At 36.9% G+C, this 18380-nt stretch overlaps 1 protein-coding gene across 1 annotated transcript in view; it reads left to right on the forward strand.

Moving 5' to 3' along the window:
* The window catches only part of TMC1 (transmembrane channel like 1), a 469408-nt gene that overhangs the window by 437417 nt on the left and 13611 nt on the right, over window positions 1-18380 (forward strand). The window contains exons 21-23 of the mRNA XM_077148434.1: window positions 3561-3689; window positions 12900-12967; window positions 17713-17952. Of these exons, the coding sequence (XP_077004549.1) occupies window positions 3561-3689; window positions 12900-12967; window positions 17713-17952 (437 nt within the window). The remainder of the gene's footprint in view (window positions 1-3560; window positions 3690-12899; window positions 12968-17712; window positions 17953-18380) is intronic.

Below are 18380 nucleotides of genomic sequence, written 5' to 3' on the forward strand. Positions count from 1 at the left end.
CTTTCTGGGCTGGCGGGAGAAACCTAAAAATATTCTTCACAACCTACCTCTAATTGATGCTTGGCCAGTTATCAGAATCTGAACTCAACAGTGCCTCGGGAATGAAAAGGAAAATAAAAGTAGAGAAGAGAAAAGTTATGCCCAGAAATCATGGTAGGAGTTATCATTAATTCACTATTCCATGCCAAGTACTAGGCCTTATTCTAGATGCTAGAGATACCAAGGGAAATGAAGATGGATCAGTTGTTTGCCTTCATGAAAATTATAATCTACGGGGGGAAACTGAGCCCACTAATTAAATAATTGCACAAAAATTGAAAATTTACAAGAAAACAGAATATTATAAAGATAAAATACTTGAGGCTTTGAGGATTTGAGGATTTATTCTTTGGGCTTTCCCCAGTCAAGGAAGAGAGGAGAGGCTTCCCAAATGTAGTAATGGGATGCATATTATTTGGCATAAATTGAGTGAAGAGATAAGGTAAGAGTGACTCGAGTAGACTGAAGACCATGTGCAAAGGTCCTGTGGCCTGAACAACTGTGGAGTTTAAGGGTCTGAAAGAAGGGCAACAGGATTAGAGAAGACAAAGGGAAGAATGGAACAAAATGAATATGGAGATCTAGACAGGAGTCAGATTATGCAGAAACTTTGAGGCCTTCATATATTCTGGGCCTATCTTTTCACTCTACATGCAGCTACAATCTGACAACATCTCAACTTAAATTGCGTTCATGTTCTCGCCTTTTGCTCAGCACTTCTCTTTCACCAAGTGCGATGCCTGCAGAACCCTACTCAGCCAGTCGGATATCTGTGTAAACTTGACACTGCAAGGATTTTAATACCTCATGGGACCACCCTTAATTAATGGGAAATTGGAGCGCCCTCTTCTGTCTCTTGAGGGGAGTATTATGAGGATAATTTTGTATGCTTACTAAGCTGATCCCCAAAGGGATCAAGACGCACTTATCCCAGCAGGGACAGCTTTTAATGCAGCCTTGGAGAGTGGCTTTCTCTCCTTCCCTGTTTCACTCTCCGCAATCCCTGTTCTTTGAGACCACTTCCCACAATTTGTTAACTCCTTACAAGCCCTTGTATCCCTGGAACTAAAGCTAATATAGAAGATTTCAATATAGTAATTTTTTGTTTTTTACTTGTATTTGTTTTACAGTTAACTTCTATTTGTGGAAGATGATATATACCTTCCATTTACTATAGTAGCAGTCATCTTTTAAGCAAACTATGTAAGAGTTAATAAAAGTATTAGATAAACAATATTTCAGATAGTACCTGGACGCAGCAAGCATTGTGGAGTTGGCATGCCACTGCTTGGAGGATGGCTCTGAAGTACAAGGCTGGAAGTCAAATGGTCCTTTGCTCTAAGAGATAATTCTTTCTCACTAGTTATTTTGGAGGAGAGGCCGTATAGGTAGCTGGAAGCAAAAACCACAAGAATTTTCATATTATAGAGGAGCACTGGTACTTCTGGCAAAGTATATCTTATTAGATGTTCAGTGTCTTCTATCTTAGAGTGCAAATTATTGAAACGGAACGGAACTAGAAGAGCAGACATAAGCTATCATGATGAAAATTTATAATTATGTCTATTATATTTATTTCTTGCTGTCATGGGAGTTCCAAGGGAAAATAGCAACCTTCCCCTCTGTCAAACCCACAGCACCCATACATATGCACATAAATTCAAGCCCCCAATTTTTCAGATCTTTTATATCCATATATATAGTATAATGCTTATACATCTTTGTGTACATACATATTAGATGTTTTTGTTAATAAATGAGTTCATACCATATATCCTGTTTCATAAATTAAAAAAAAAACTTATTTTCTACCAGAGTATAACATTTTTGTACTTTTAAAGCAATATTATTGAGATATAATTTGCATACTATATAATTCACCCATTTAAAGTATATACAATCCAGTGGTCTTTAGTATATTCATAGAGTTATGCATCCGTCACCACAATTTTTAGAAAGCTCAAAATATTCCATTGAGTGGATGCTCCATTTTATTTAATTAATCTTCTCTTGAGTACATTTGAATTATTTCCAATTTTACCTGGAAGAAGCAATACTTTCATAGCTGGACACACAGACTTGTACACTTATGTAACTAATGCTATAGGATAAATTTTTAAAAGTGGGTTTTTAAAATCAAATTCCACTTTAAAATGTGGCAGCTATGAGCAGCTTCCCCCTGGAAGTTATACAAGTACAACTTTCCCCATTAGTCTGACAGTGCTGATTTCGCCACACTGTCACCAATGTGAAGTATGGATGTTTAAATACCATTCTGTAAAGTAATAAGTTATTGATATAATTTGAATTTTTTTATTATGTGTGAGTTAAAATATTTTTTCAATGTTTTAATTGCCCATTCATGTCCTTTCTTCTTTGAATTTCTTATTCATGCCATTTGCTATTTTTCCCCCTTATTGGATTGCCTATTTTTATACTGATTTGTAAAAGTTCTTTGTATGTTAGAGGTATTAACCCTCTGTCACATATGTTATAAATACTTGTCTTTTGTCTTTTAACTTTATAAATTATGCTGTTTACCAAATAGAAGTTTTAATCCTCCATATGGTCAATAATTTCATACCTCTTTTTGGCTCTTGTGTCTTTACTTATAAAAGTTTATCAGGAAGAAGATGACTAGATACAGTGATTTTATAAGAACATTTTTTTATTATGAAATAAATGCAAAAAAGCAACAAATTTCAAAGTAATTCTAACAAGTAGTTATAATGGGTTTATAACAGGGTATGGGCTACAGTTTCACAATTTTAGGTTTTCTTTTAGCTGCCCCAAGACACTGGAGACTAAAAAGAAATATCAATATAATGATTCTGTAGTCATATTCATTTATTAAATCCTAACTTCTCTGTTATAACTCCTCTTTCTCCTTGGATCCTTCTCCCAATCTTTAGTATATTTGGGCTATGCCCATTCTAACTTTTTCCTTATTGAAAAGGGGTATTGACAACATGGGATGAGGGGAATGGAACTGGTCAATGTTCTTGGAGAGACTGGCACCTCTGGGTTTCAGAACTTATCTGGCCCAGGAACCATCTGAAGATTTTAGGTTTCTGAAATGTAAACTCAGCATGTACAACTTTCATAGGATCTCAGATAGAGCCTTGGGTGTTCTTGAGGGTTAACAAAAATGATGTTAGTTGGGGTTTAGCAAACAGCGGCAATTAGCAATATCCAGCTGAGGCTTGCATAAGAGTACATTTCTTTTCTCCCTTTTGGTCAGGAAGTCATTGTAGATCCCACAGTGCCAGGACCAGGCTCGGGATACAGTGATTTCTGAACAGGAAGTAATTATTTTTGGACTCATACAACAGGGGTGAAACAATTTTCAATCATTAGATATGCCTAAGTTGCTTACCATTAATTTCGGCCTTCAAGCTTGTAGTTTTTTTGAAATATGACAAATTTGATGTCAAGGCTAGGACCATTTGAAGATGGGAATGCATGATTTTTTTTCAGGGGAGGGGGAATGCATAATTTTAATGAAGATAATTTCTTAACAGGAATTTGTGCGGCTGACCGTTTCTGATGTTTTAACCACCTATGTCACAATCCTCATCGGGGACTTTCTCAGGGCATGTTTTGTGAGGTTTTGCAATTATTGCTGGTGCTGGGATTTGGAATATGGATACGTAAGTATACTAATTTTTCTCTTATTGCATTATGCCTTTGTGGTTTACCATTTAAGCACACTGCACGAGTAAAACATAACAACGTTTAGAGGGTGGGATCTCCTATTAGATGTCAATAAATGAAGACCGATGATCAGAGCTATAGTTCAGGGGAGGTCAGACTTGAGTATCATGACTTACAAATTCTAGTAAACTTAGCACAGGTTTGTCTAGTGCTAAAGCGGTGCACCTCAACCGGTTGTTAAAACCTTGAACTCAGTAAATCTTGGACCAGCACAGCTGTCTCCCCATGCAGCTTGCTGATGATTCTGGAGGCAGGGCCGGATGGACGGTATCAACTACACATCCTATTAATGCCTTTCAATTTTATTGAACAAACTACCGAACACTTATTATGCATGAGTTACTGTGCAATATATTGAAGGTTAAAAGAATTTAATAAATATGGTCCTAGCTTCATAAAGTTCACAGTCTACATAGGACTTAGGCAGAGACACAAGAGGGGACTGTGAATGTTCAAGGAAGTCCCAGTGAGTTTGCTAATAGGACATTGGCAAGTGGTGACACTGAATTCTTGCAACAATAGCACAAATTTCTCTGGACCCCACTGGTGCTGACTCCATCACTGACTCTCCCTCATTGCTCAACTCTAGCTACCCTCTAAGACTTGAAGGTGGCATTTAACTACTCTATGGTCTAACACATCTCTAGGTTTCCAGTGACTCTCTTTTGCAAGGAAACTAGTTCTAGTCATCCCAGGAGATACCACCTAGGGAGGCGCGAGATGACATATTCATTTGCTCAAAATCCTCCAGTGGCTTCCCAAGCCCATAGAATGAATTCCAGGTCCCTTTCTAGAACCTGTAACATGCTATACTATCTGCTTCTTTTTTTTCCATTCTGACTTCATCTCCTACCCCTATTTGTAAAGTCCAAAAACATTGATCTTTTTTCTGATGTTCAAACATCAAAATGGTCCTTGCAGTTGCACTAGCTGTTCCCTCTAGGGGTGCTGCCCTAGAACTTGCCATGGCTGATTCTGCTCCTCATCAAGGTCTCAACTAATATGTCCCCTCTTTAGAGCTCTTCTCATCCAATCTAAAAGACCAAGAACTCTTTCTTACAACATGCTGTTTTATTTTCTTTGTGACAAATAACTATTTGATATTTACTTTTTAACATGCTCGTGTTGTCTATCTCCCTCTGTTAGAATGTGAACTCTATGAAAGCAGAGGTCTTGACTTCTGTCCTTAGAACTATGCAGCTGTGCTTGTGACATGGTAGGAGTGATGTATAGAATGTTGCACCCTAGCACATCAGGACAACATCATCTGTGGACAGAACTCTGCCTCCCTCAGGGCATGTGCCCCTGGAGTCAGTTTCGCTTAATGCTCCTGAGTCACAGGAAGGTTTTGCTCTTCACAGGGATGGGAAATTCTTTCTCATGACTTCTGATTGCTGGAAAAGTCTGACATTCAAGAACGTTTTCAGGATCCCAGGCTAGAGCCTCTGCCTGGCTATGTGACTTTAAGACCATTTCATTTATAAAGTTGTCTCTATCACACTCACTGAAAATGCCTCCTCAGAGGAGTCAAAGGCAGTTAGGTAATGCTCTTTGGTAAATGGCAGTGAGGTAATGCTATAGGCCCAAGATGCTGTTGTGTTGCCTTCTCATTCCCTGCTATGAGGTATTCAGCTGGCTTGGTTTCATTTCTATTTTTCTTGCTGCTGATTCAGCTCTTCTGAGGAAGACATAAAAATTACTGTTTCTTTCCATTGCTTGGCTCTTGCTTGCCTTTTATCCCTTGCTGCTTTTTTCTTAAGTGGTAGAAAATTTGCTGCAAATATGAAGTCAATATAACATGACCTGGATGCATAAAAGCTGTAATTAAATGACTGTAATTTATTATTTATTGAGTGCTGAGAATGCTCTTGGGTTAATACAAAGCTCAGGAAAAAAATACAAGTTCCTGTTTTAGGTCATAAAGAAAGAATTTTCTTCTGTGCCACCTTTGGGAGGTTTTTTTTTGGAGAAAAGCTCATCATCAAAACAGTTTTGAAGGCATTAAGGTTGGATGATACATCTTTGATGTGGATCCTATTATCACTGATGCAGCAAGTGGAAAGCTTACACATTTGAGTGTCTACTGGGCGAAAACCATTATGAGCAAACCTCTGTGCTAAGTGATAGGGGATACTGAGGTTTAAAAAATTTAAGTCTAAAAAGGAAGGTTGCACATTGGAGCCCACAGGCTGCATTCAGCTTATAGATATTTGTTTGGTCTGCACAACATTTTTATCATTGTTTTTGTCATTTTCTTATATTTTAATGAAGCAATGTTTTAAAATCAGGGAACTATTGCATTAAAAAATAGTATAGATTTCTTGCTTTTCTTGATCTATTGGAAAACCTAGCAGAAATTGGCTGGAGCTGAGAAACCACTGCCCTCTTCAGAGGATATTATTCATTCTTCAGTTAGACCCTTTACCACTCTCATCTTGCAAGTTCCCACTGTCCATAAAGGGCAGAGAATGTAGGATAAATGAATTGCTGTGGGACTTTGAAGAAGTGGGGGGAAAGACAGAGAAAGAGACTTTTTTGTAGACAAACAAAGACACGATGGAGTTCAGCCTTGAAGCATGATCAGGATGTCAAAATATTGAGATGGAAGAAGGCATTCCCAATGGAGGGACTGGTTTACAACAGGGCTCAGGAGAAAGTATGGGCAGTGCAAGTATAGATGCAAAAGTTTACATTGGGGCATTTTAGAGGAGAAGAGGCTGAAAAGGAGGATGCTCTGATACTTTTCTGGGCTTACTTGATATTTTCTTTCTGTCCTCAACTAATTGACAATACAGGTCCAGAAATATGGGTTATGCCATGAGGTGACAGAAGATCTGAGATAGGTAGGGGAAGATACCTTTGAGAATGCACTCAGAAATGAAAGAAAAATGTGGCCCTTTTACCACCAAAGAAGCATCTTATTTTGGGTGGTTGTTTTTTTTTTTAAACTCCAAAATTAATGCCAGCTCATTGTAGAAAATTTGGAAAATACAGTGAAGTCAAATAAGAAAGTTAAAAACACAGGTTATCCTAGTAATCAGGGGATTATTTATTTGAATCATTTGCATTATATAGATTTATTTATCAAATAATTTGTATATAGATTTATATTTATTTATATATAGATTTACATCATTAAAGATTTTATAAATGATAGATTTTTATAAATGCATAGATTTTGGGTTGTAATTTATAGATTTTTATAAATATTGGCACATTAAATACATATGTATATGCATGTATATATACAGAGAGAAATATACACTTATTGACTACTAATGGTGATCATTTCCCCATGTTTTTAACGATTGTTTTATAACATGCTTTCTAAATTACACATATGAATGTGTAATAATTAATTGAATTAGTTTTTTAACTTTTTGTTATTATAATAAAAATGATAACCATTTAGATATCTGTGTAGACAAATATCCTCAAGATGTATCATAGTGATGTGCACAAGTTTTTTTCCTGATGATAAATTTCTTTAAGTTAACTTAGTCATAGAGAAGGTGCCTTTTAAAAAGTCCATTCACTTTTATTACAACAACCTCTGTAAAAACTAAACTCTGCAGACCCTGGCATTCATTCAGAAATCCATAGACTGTTAACATGGAACTGGAATTTTGACATGATCAAGTGTAATGCCTTTACTTTATTTGTGAAAAACTGAGACCACATGAATTGAAGTGAGTTGCCTAAGTTTGTGTAGCCAGAGAATAAATAAGGACAAAATACATAAAGTTAAATATACTGAATTGTATGTTAGTTTCATCTGAATCAATTGGGTTAAAAGTGACTCTGTATATTTTTCCAGTCATAAATTTATGACTAAAATATTATCACAAAAAGCCTATGAAGATGAAGTGAGATGGGAAAATTACTGGCTAGGGTCAGATTGTTTGGTCATGCAAGGTAAATTAACATTTTTTGAAGCTTCCCTTAGCTTAGGTAGTAGATAGCCCTCAAATAATTTACTAAGTCATCGTAAGTGAAAGGCTTGGTCCCAGGAGGGATTTTAATTGCCATGGTTCAGCACAGATGAAGCCTCTTGTATGCTCCATAGATTTCTGCAATACTTCAATGCAGAATGGCTTTACTTTCCCTTTAATTTGCCTTGACAATACTCTTGCCATTTACTAATCAGGTAGGTAAAAAATATTCAAGAAGAAATAGGATTGAATGCATGGCACAACATAAGGGCATGTTCAATCTAATTAAAGCTTCAGGGTCTTGTTATATTTTTAAAGTGGTCCTTGTTGAATTTTAACAAATAGGAAATATGAGATTTCCTTGAGATATGATGAAGGGGACTGAAAATTATTCAGAGATGAGAGGCCTATGATTGACACATTATCAGAATAGATTCCAATCATATTATGCTGTGTTATAAGAAATTGCATTTTTACTTACCATTTAGTATGTATCAGAAACTCTGTGAAATACTTTAGGTATATGATTCCATGTCATACCCACAATGCTTTGAGACAAGTCTTATTCTTTCTGCTTTGCAGTAAACTGAGGCTTAGAGGATATTAAATAAATTACTCAAAGACACATAACTGGTCAGTGGTGTAGCCAGACTTAAGCCTAGGTCTGTTTGATTGCAAAACTTCAACTAGATTCCCATCATCTTGAATGTTTACATGTAATGCTTAACCTTAGACAAGTTAAGAACTATGCCCAAACATGACTCTCTGTGCATTAACCTAGGGCTTTTTTTTTTTTTTTAAACTCTAGGCACTCCCAGGCATAGACAGGCTTAGCAGGAGGTGCTGGGATATAGAAATAGGAGATAAAATTAGCTGATAATCTCTAGTTGGGAATGTGGAGGTGATAATGTAGCAGTCCAGGGAGATGACATGGAGAAGAGTCAGTAGGAAGTCATGGTTATGCCATGAGGGGGTGAGGCTCTGGGGGAGGAACAGCACAGCCTGTGTGTGACCCTCCATGTGTAAGTGTGCAGGGCGTCCGCCTGCAGTTAGCAGGGCTGAAGTGGAAGACCTCAACGTGCTGAATAGTTTTCATAAATGCAGCGAGGATTAATCCTAGAGGCGTATTTCACTTTACTTACAAGTTCCCAAGGGAAGCTGCTGCTTCTGGTCTGGGAACCACACTTTAGCAGACCAGTGTCCAAGAGCCACGGCCAGGCCAGGCTGCATCTGTAAGTAGAGTGATGCCAGTTGTGGGAAATGGGATTTGCATAAAGACCAGGCAGGTCATTTCAATGTCAGAGTTCTCTCTGAGATCCTGAAATGCCTTTCACGATACCCATAGGTTGGCATTCTGCCCCAAATAACTACACTTGCAGAGAGAGAGAGAGAGAGAGAACGGATTTTCCCAGGCTCTTCAGTCCAATGAGCACCATATGTCCTCCCTCTGGGCAGATGACTGACTCTAGCCTACCACAGACAAAGGCCCCCAAATAAAACAAGGTAATTTCCATCTCCTTGGCTGCTATGGACGTCCGCCTAAATTCAAATGGGCTTCTCTGTTGCTTGGCCCTAAGAGTCTTATTAGAAATGAGTGGCCATTAGTGGGTCTATTACTTTTCCCATTTGAAAATTTTCATTACCTCAGGTTTCAAGAAAACCTGTTTATTTCTCCCAAGCATTGATTATCTTTAAGCTTTTTATATTTTAGGGGCAATTATACAAATATATTCCAGATTTATTTACTCTTACGTCCTTAAACTATTGAAGACATTTTTTAAACATGTTTTTTGAAAGTCCACCTCTACAAGAATGAGCATAGAATTTTATAATATATATTAAATTGTGTAGTTTATATAGCAGATTGACTAAAATTACATATATATATATATATATATATATATATATATATATATATATATATATATATATATAGCCTTCTTATGTTTGCTTTATTTTTAGACTGGGAGTTTATGAATTTAATGTTTTCAACATTCAATTCCTTTCTGAATGAGTTTCCAGAGAAGCAATCCTTTAATAACTAGATCTCATTCCCAACAAATTACACATTTTAGGTCATAAAAAGGTCTTAGACATTATCTTGTTCAGGAGTCACCAAACTTATAAAGGGCAGATGGTAAATATTTCAACCTTTGCGGCCATGTGTTCTGTTGCAACTACTCATTTCTGCTGTTGTAGTTCAAAAACAGCCATGGATAATATGTAAATGAATGAGTGTAGTTGTATTCCAATAAAAGTTTATTTGCAAAAATAAGTGGCCATTAAAAGAAAAAGGAGGCAGACTGGGTTTGGTCAATAGTCCATAGTTTGCCAACCCCTGCTCTAGTTTGTTTCATTTATTTATCTGTGAAGAAATTGCAGTTCAAAGAAGTTAAGTGACTGGGCCAGCTCACGCAGCTAGGAAATAGCAGTGCAAAATCTAGTCCTCAGGTCTAAATCCCAGTTATATGTCTGTGACTAAACCACAGGGCACATCAGGACTGCCCTATGCCCTTCCTCTGCATCAGGCCAATTTACACATCGAAGATTTTATTCCTCAAAGATTTGAGCTGCCACTGCTGCAAACTCAGTGTGGTACCAGGGGTTCCCAGTGTGTCCTTTGTGCTTTTCTATGACCTAGTAAAAAATGTCTCATGTAAAATGACCTACAAGAGGTTTATGCATTTGTGAGAGTAAAGGAAATATTCATCTAACAGTCAAATTCTTTTCACTTTCAGTAGTTTGGTGGGCAAAATCATGACACTATTCTAAGGAGATCAAGGTTGAAAGTCTGATTTTTGAATTGGGACAGAGAAAAGTTTTTCCGAAGCCACAGATGGCATGGGTCACTCAACTGAGCGTTTTTCAAATGTGCTGTGACCATGCAAGAATCCAGGAGAAAGAATAGATGATTCAGAGCAAAACACTCCCACGGAGGGAAAAACACTCAAAGTTAATGCTCTCGCGATTAAAAGCAATGCATTGTTTTTCCATGAAGGACACATTTTCTTAGTTGTTGATCTTAGAATGAAAACTATCAACTAAACATTTTTGCATTTTGTGGCCGATTATGCCACTAGATAACCCACAGCTTAGTGAAACACTTTGTATATCCTTTAGCAGTACCTTGAATGAATTTATGTTGAAATTACCTCAGCCATATTTGTCTTGCCTAAAACACAGGGCTATTTATCATTTTACTATGTTATCATCTTATTTTGTCTTGTGATTTAGCTATTCTCGTTATGCTGTGCTCATGGTTCACTCATTGAATCAGAAACCAAACTGCCCACATATTTCAGTTGAATAGGAGACTACTGCTGCTTTATGGGAAAGGGATGAAGTTAAGCCCTAGACTCAAGAGACTCTTAAGGCAGGTGGAAACATCCTAAATGTCCACCAACAGGTGAATTGATAAAAAAAAAAAGTAGCATATGCACATATGGGCCATTCTTCAACCTTAAAAAAGAATGAAAAAAAAATAAAGGAGTGAACTTCTGTTACATGTTATAACTATAGAAGAACAAAAGCATGTTATGAAAGAACAAAAATTATATAATTCCACTTATATAAAATACCTAAAATAGAGACAGAAAGTAGATTAGAGATTACCAGTGGCCTGGAGGAGAGGGAAGAATGGGGTGTTTTTGCTTAAGGGGTATAGAGTTTCTGTTGAGGTCATGAACTGTCTTGGTAATGGATAGTGGTGATGGTAGCACAACACTATAGCTGTAATTAAAGCCACTGTGTAATCCTGATAAAAGTTAAAATGGGAAATTTGGCGTTATATATACGTTACCATAATAAAATTTAATGAAAAATAGTCTCTTAAGCAAGGCATTTGAACATTGTGGTTAGTTTTGTTGCATTTCCAACTCAGAGACTTTCCTTATCTCCTTACAAATATACATTTTGGGTTTTTGTGTTTGGAAAGAGCTGAAGTTCTCTTGGGTTACCTTATTTTGTATCTGTGTGTGTTGGGTGAGAAAGTTGTGAGGAAACAGGCGGTCTGAAGCCACACGTGGAGAGGTGTGAGCATCTGGGCAGGCTGCCACTCTCTTGGTCTCTCATTGTCTAGGTCCCCTCTCGCTTCGTATTTGCTGCTCTCTTATCCTCTTGTTACCCGTCAGTCTTCTTCGAATTCTCTATCCCAAATTAAATAAGAGCCAGTTTTATTGCCTATACTGATTAGCATTGACTCTGTCGATAGAAATTTTCCTGCAAGGATGCCTTCTGAGTCACCAGGAAGCCTTTGGCTGGGGCTACCCAAGGGCAGAGGCCCACCTCGGTTCCTACTGGTGGGCCCTCTGCACAAAAGGTCTGGTGCTGCTTTCCAGAACAAGGAAGTGTTTTTCTAAGAGATGGACACTGGGCATAGATTTGAACAGCTTCTTCAACTTTTGTTTGTTATATTTCTTTCTCTATACTTATTTTATTGTAAACAAGAATTCCTATTTTTGCCGACAATTTTTAATATGCAAAACTTAAGGAAATAGCCAAAATTCCATCATTCACATAAAACATATATTAATATTTTTGTGTTTAGTTTCTAGTCTTTTCTCCATGCACAATTTAATATATTATTAAATACAAATTTTTCTATTTAATAAATTATTTTTATAATTTATATATATTAAATTATGATAAAATGAGTGTCCAGTTTTGTATGATTTTTAACATTAGCACATAGATTTTGTTCATGTATGCAAATGAGTCTAAAAATGATTGTAATCAGCTGCAGCTTATAGCATCATATAGATATACTTTAATTAACTAATGTTAGACATTTGGATTGTTTTACGTTTGCTTGTTAAAATTCCATTTCATGTTACATTTGGCATTTCAAATTACTTCGCCACGACGAATTCCTAGAGGTAGAACTGCAGGGTCAAAGAGAATGAGATTTTAAGATCTTTTACCATTGTATTGTCAAATTGTTTTCCCAAAAGGTTGCTCAGATTTTTACTTTTCCCAGCAGTGTATGAGAGTGCCTGTCTTGCCACACTTCCATAGCATGAAATGCTAGCAACTTTCATGAATTTTACTATGTTAAAAATGACACCTCCTTATTATTCACTTTATTTCTAATTATTTGTTATATTGATTATTCTCCTGCACTAAAGTAGTTGAGAACCTAACCATACCTGTGCAGAAACATTTGTCTTTCAATTTTTGCTGAGATGCTAATTCAATGAATTGTTCTGTCTCCTCTAGCCTTCATACACCGAATTTGACATCAGTGGCAATGTCCTCGCTTTGATCTTCAACCAAGGCATGATCTGGTAGGCCAGCAGTTGGACAATTTATAACTTATGAAAAAGCCAGAAAGGACTCTTATAACAGAGTAAATGACAATCTGTGTCTTACTCAACATTTACGTTTGCAAAACAGATGGCTATGATTAGTTTGCAATTTTTTCATCTCCTGGTCCTCAAAGGCATCTGCTTGCTTTGCAGAGTACTCCTTTGTCAAATGATAAGACTCTATTTTCTGGTTGATAGATTTATTTAAAGGCTTCTCAGATCATGTGGCTTTAGGATCTAACAGCGAAACATCATTTCATCCTAGTACTTCACATTAAGTACGAAATAAATTAACGTGAGACTTCTCCAAGAAACTGATTTCGTTGTGTTGTCACAATTGAATATTTAAAATATAACTCCTAGCTCTGTGTAAAAATAATACTTTAGGGTGGGCCACGGTAACTCAGCAGGCAGAGTTCTTGCCTGCCATGCCTGAGACCTGGGTTCTGTTCCCGATGCCTGCCCATGCAGAAAAATAATAAGAAGAAGAAGAATACTTTACCGGCTCCAATTGTTTATAGAGATGAAACGTGTTTTAGGAAGGAAAAGTTAAAAATATGATCTTTGCTTTGTAACTTGTTTCAGGGGGCCATTTTCACATCAGATTTATTTCTTATGCTATGCAAAGGATTGTCGTGTCTTTTGTTGAATGGAAGCATTCTCACTGTAAATCTGGGCGGTTAAGATGAGTTGATACAGCAGAAGCAGTCATTGAGTTTAAAAATTGAATCAGCATGTAGTTCATCTGGGGACCATACATCTTAGAAATCTGTCACTCTTAACTAAAAGCACAAGTGGTTACAATTGAGCTGCTTTATCCCTTTGACACATGCCTAATACAATATTGTGCTACCATCCATGCTATTGTTCCAAGCACAAGTACCAGTAACTACCCTTGGTGTTTGAACAAACTTCATGTTACTCAAATCCTTCAGTTGTAGCTGCCCTGAATTATTAAACCTTAGTGTGCTGCAGAGACTGGATTGCTCTGCAAATGTTATCATCTTGCTTCAGTCATATAAAGATCAATCTCAAGGGCTCCATCGTCCTACCATGGGGCATATCAAACTCCTCTGCCTCACTAGTTGAATCAGTATGAAGAAAAGACTATAAATCACTATGTTCTCCACTGTCAGGTGTTAAAAAATGTAATTCCGTTTCCCTCACATTCTAAATTTTGTAAGTTGTGCCTCACATGTCTGTAGGGAAATGGATCCTTTGTTCTCAGAGCAGGGAGAACTTCAAGGTGGCCCAAGATGTGACTCCCAACAGAGGAAGTAAAAAGGAGCAACTTCTGTGGGTTCTGGACCATTCATTTCCTGGAGAGGGTTCTGCTGTCACGGCAGAAAATGACTAACACAGCTATTGGAATAATGAGAAATCAGTGCCTTAAATTTCAGTTTGAAAACTCCTTGTTTCTTACACAAAGTGCCATAAATCCCTCAGGCCTGGTGGGTGCCATTTGTGCAAACATATGCTGCATGTCTTTTGTGTTCTTTCAGAGTGAAGACAACAGATTGGCCTAGAAATCCATTTTTATCACCAGAAAAACTGCTAGGATGGCCATCCTCTTTGGTGGCACTTGTAATTTTGTAACTCCTTAGTCCACTGTTGCTCAGGTTGAGATTCTTAAAAATCGAATACAGTTCTCTCATAGGCAGACCCATTATCAAAACCTGCCACCCATCATGTTACCCTTTTCTATGTATTTGTTCTTCAGAAAATTAAGTCTCCTTCTGGTTAGCTTGAAGAAAGCTTTAAAAAATTGTTGTGGTTTTTGAGTTTATGCTAGTTATTTACAGAGTCCCAGAAGCAGAATAAGGCATTTTAACCCTCAGGTCAATGCTTTGCATGGATATTCTTTTCCTAAATCCCATGAGGTTGGTAGGGAGTGGGACCTGGTGTGGTGGGGGAGGTGAGGTGACAGCAAGTAATGTAAGATGAGTAGATGCACCCTGTGGGAGGGTTCTCACACATGGTAATTCCACTAATTTATGAAGCATGAGGATCTGGTGGCATAGCTTGGTTATTTTCTACTGTACCCATCAAAAGATTATGGGGATTTCGTATTCAGTTCAGTTGGTTTGTCACTGGATACTTTCAACTACTGTCTTAGGAGTTGTTGAGTATTGAAGAGGTTCTTTATGCTGTTATTAAAGTCAAACCTTTATAGGGAAATCCATTTTGTTATGATGATTTTTAACCATTTTTGAAAGAGACATCACAGATTTTTGTAATAATGCTTTTATATGATGGAAGCACATAATTTCTCTACCATATCAAAATGTTGAAAGGCAGCAGAGAACACACAGTGAGAGAAATGTGCGTTTTGGACATTGTTCCAAACACTGTCTCATTGTGTAGCCTCCGGCCACACAATGAAAAAGTCCTGTATCCTTTTTCAATGTTATTTTTTCAGCCAATAAAAAGCTAACAATTTACCTGTCATGTACCAGGTCACTGGAGTAATGAGAATTAAATAAAAGAAACTTTCATTTGCTTTGATCTTCTTGGAAGAAAAGCATTTTATAAGGCTCAGATATTATCATAGTCTTTGACAGATGACAGGATCAAGTCTGGGTAAAGGGCTTAGTCAGCTGAGCTGATTAGTGAGTCACAAGCAAAGCTAGGATAAGTATTAAGGTTCGGATATCACTGGGCAGGACCTGTTTTTCTAGGTTATAGTTTTGATCCATTTGTTCAAAATGTCTACGTGATAGTTATTTTGAAAATCTGAAATGTATTTTTCTGTAGCTACACATGCATATAAGGGATGTATATATGCATACATACAAATGATATGCATTTTATAGATAGAAATAGATATGGTTTTAGACAAGTCTAGGTTTCAAATTGTGAGCAAAATTGTGTCAGTGTAGAATAGGGTGGGCAGCAATGAAACACATTGCCAAAATCTTAATGGCTTGCAAAAATAAAGGTTTATTTCTTGTTTATATTATATCTCCAATTTGGGTTGGTGGGAGGCTCTGCCATTACCCTCCACTTTGGTGGCCCAGGCTACCAAAATAGGAACCATCTGGACCATTGCTGTTCTCAGTAGCAGAGGGAGAAGAGAGAAAATACACACATGACTTTTAAAGGCTACTCATTTTTGTTCATATATCATTGGCCAAAACAGGTTACATGGCCAAGCCTAGAAGTGTGGGAGTATATCATCTACAAATACATTCTATCAGAGGTATTGGTACTAATCCAGTGCTTTGTACTTCTGATCCCCATGCTAGGACTATCATTTGTTCATTTTTCCGGAGTCCCCATTTCTTTCCTACTTCTATAACAGAAAGACAGTGTGTTGTTCCACAGTCTATTCTTCCATTTATTTTTAGCAGTTTGGCTCTCTACAAGGTCTCTACAAGGTCAATTTGATATGGAAAATATCATTCAGATCTGTTGTCTAAAATACTACGGACAAGTCCACCCAAATTGTGGCAAAATTCCAATTTTCAGTGGAATGGAGTTAGTATAAGATCAATTACAGCAGTAACTAATTTCTTCATCTAACTCACAAATCCTCCTATAATATACTGAATTGACATTGGATTGTTTTATACAACTTTTCTACATACATAGGAAGTATAAAATCTGAAACAGAACTAGAACTATTGAGGGCTTTGTTATAGTCGGAATAGTTTAAAAGATAGGCCACTGTTTATACTTTGACTGCACACATATTTTCCTTGTTTTTTTCACATGGGCAGGCACCGGGAACCGAACCTGGGTTTCTGGCATGGCAGGCGAGAACTCTGCCACTGAGCCACCATCGCACCACCCTTCCTTTGGTTTTGGACATAATTAATTGCTATTAATATTTTTTAGGGTGCGGAAGGATTTTATTATCCAAGAAAATTGAAATTTACCTTGTTGAAATAATCAACTAAGCTGTCCAGTAAAAGTGAGCTACCCCTGGTGGTGATTAAAATGATATTTTAAAACCCTTGAAAAAGTTATGTGTACAGAGCAGTAGATTCTCAGTTGAAAAAAACTTATTTACAAGATAAAGTAAAAAAAAGTAAATAAATTAAATTAAATGGATGTGTGTATTTTTATCTCATAAATGCATAAAGCTAGTTGTAAATTATCAACAAAACATATATCACATACAAAGACATCATTACATTCAGCTCTAAGATACCATAGAAGTGACAAATAGAAAACAGTCCATATCGGAAAAAGAAAAACGTATTGTAATTTTTTTCTTTTTCATTTGACAGGAATCAGTTACCTGTGTCAAAAGTAATTAATCCTAATGTGCAGGTTATTTGAATAAGAATGAGTGGGTTTAAGGGTCAATTATTTTTAAAATTTAAATTTTTAGTTATAATAATTAATATTATGAGTATTAGGGGAATTAAGCTTATTTTAGAGTTTAGAAGAGAGAAATAAAACAGGTGACAGTGATATAATCTATTGATTAACTCATTGTGGTTTAATATAGCAGATGACAGTTTATGGAAGCAGATACACTCAGTGAACTGCATAATTTCTGTGAAAGAATTATGTACATAATACCTACAGTAGTGGAGGGAGTGGTAAGATGTGAAGAGGGATTAGATTGGTTAATTCATCAAAAGAGTTTGTGTGGTTCAATGTGGCAATGTATTTTCTGCCTTTAAAGATATGCAAGATGTGCAATCAAATGCTGCCTGTGTCCTTGTTATGGAGTAAAGACTCAGAGTTGAGCAGAACTCTGTTTTTCTTTTCAGGATGGGCTCCTTCTATGCTCCCTGCCTCCCCGGCCTCAATATCCTTCGACTCCACACATCCATGTACTTCCAGTGCTGGGCCGTGATGTGTTGCAATGTTCCTGAGGCCAGAGTCTTCAAAGCTTCCAGATCAAATAATTTCTACCTGGGCATGCTACTGCTCATCCTCTTTCTGTCCACCATGCCTGTCCTGTACATGATCGTATCCCTCCCACCATCTTTTGATTGCGGCCCATTCAGGTCTCTTGCTTTTGAAATCGCACTTGTGCTTATTTTTCTTTCAGGCGTGCAGGTGGGAATGATCACTCACTGTATAGGCTAACTTTTTTTTTTCCAATCAAACACTGCTATTTTCGCCCAATAGAAATGAAATCACTTGGGTATTCAGGTTCAGTGTGTGACATGGAGTTTGGGTTCTTAGCAAGTTCAACTGATTTTCTCATTTGGAAATGATAAAAGGGGAAATAAGTGCTCCAGTCTCTGCCCAAGTGAAAAATGGACAATGACTGAGCTATTTCCATATTAGGGGAGAGCTGAAAATAAGGTTGATTTCATTAATCTGGTTGTGAAGGTTTTCCTGATGCTAAGCCATTACCTCTGGAAATAGTAAGCTGCTGCTAATTCTCACCTAGATCACCAAATTGAAAAAAAAAAAAAACGTATTGAAG

This window comes from Tamandua tetradactyla, chromosome 2 (assembly GCF_023851605.1).
Source record: "Tamandua tetradactyla isolate mTamTet1 chromosome 2, mTamTet1.pri, whole genome shotgun sequence".
NCBI lineage: Eukaryota > Metazoa > Chordata > Mammalia > Pilosa > Myrmecophagidae > Tamandua > Tamandua tetradactyla.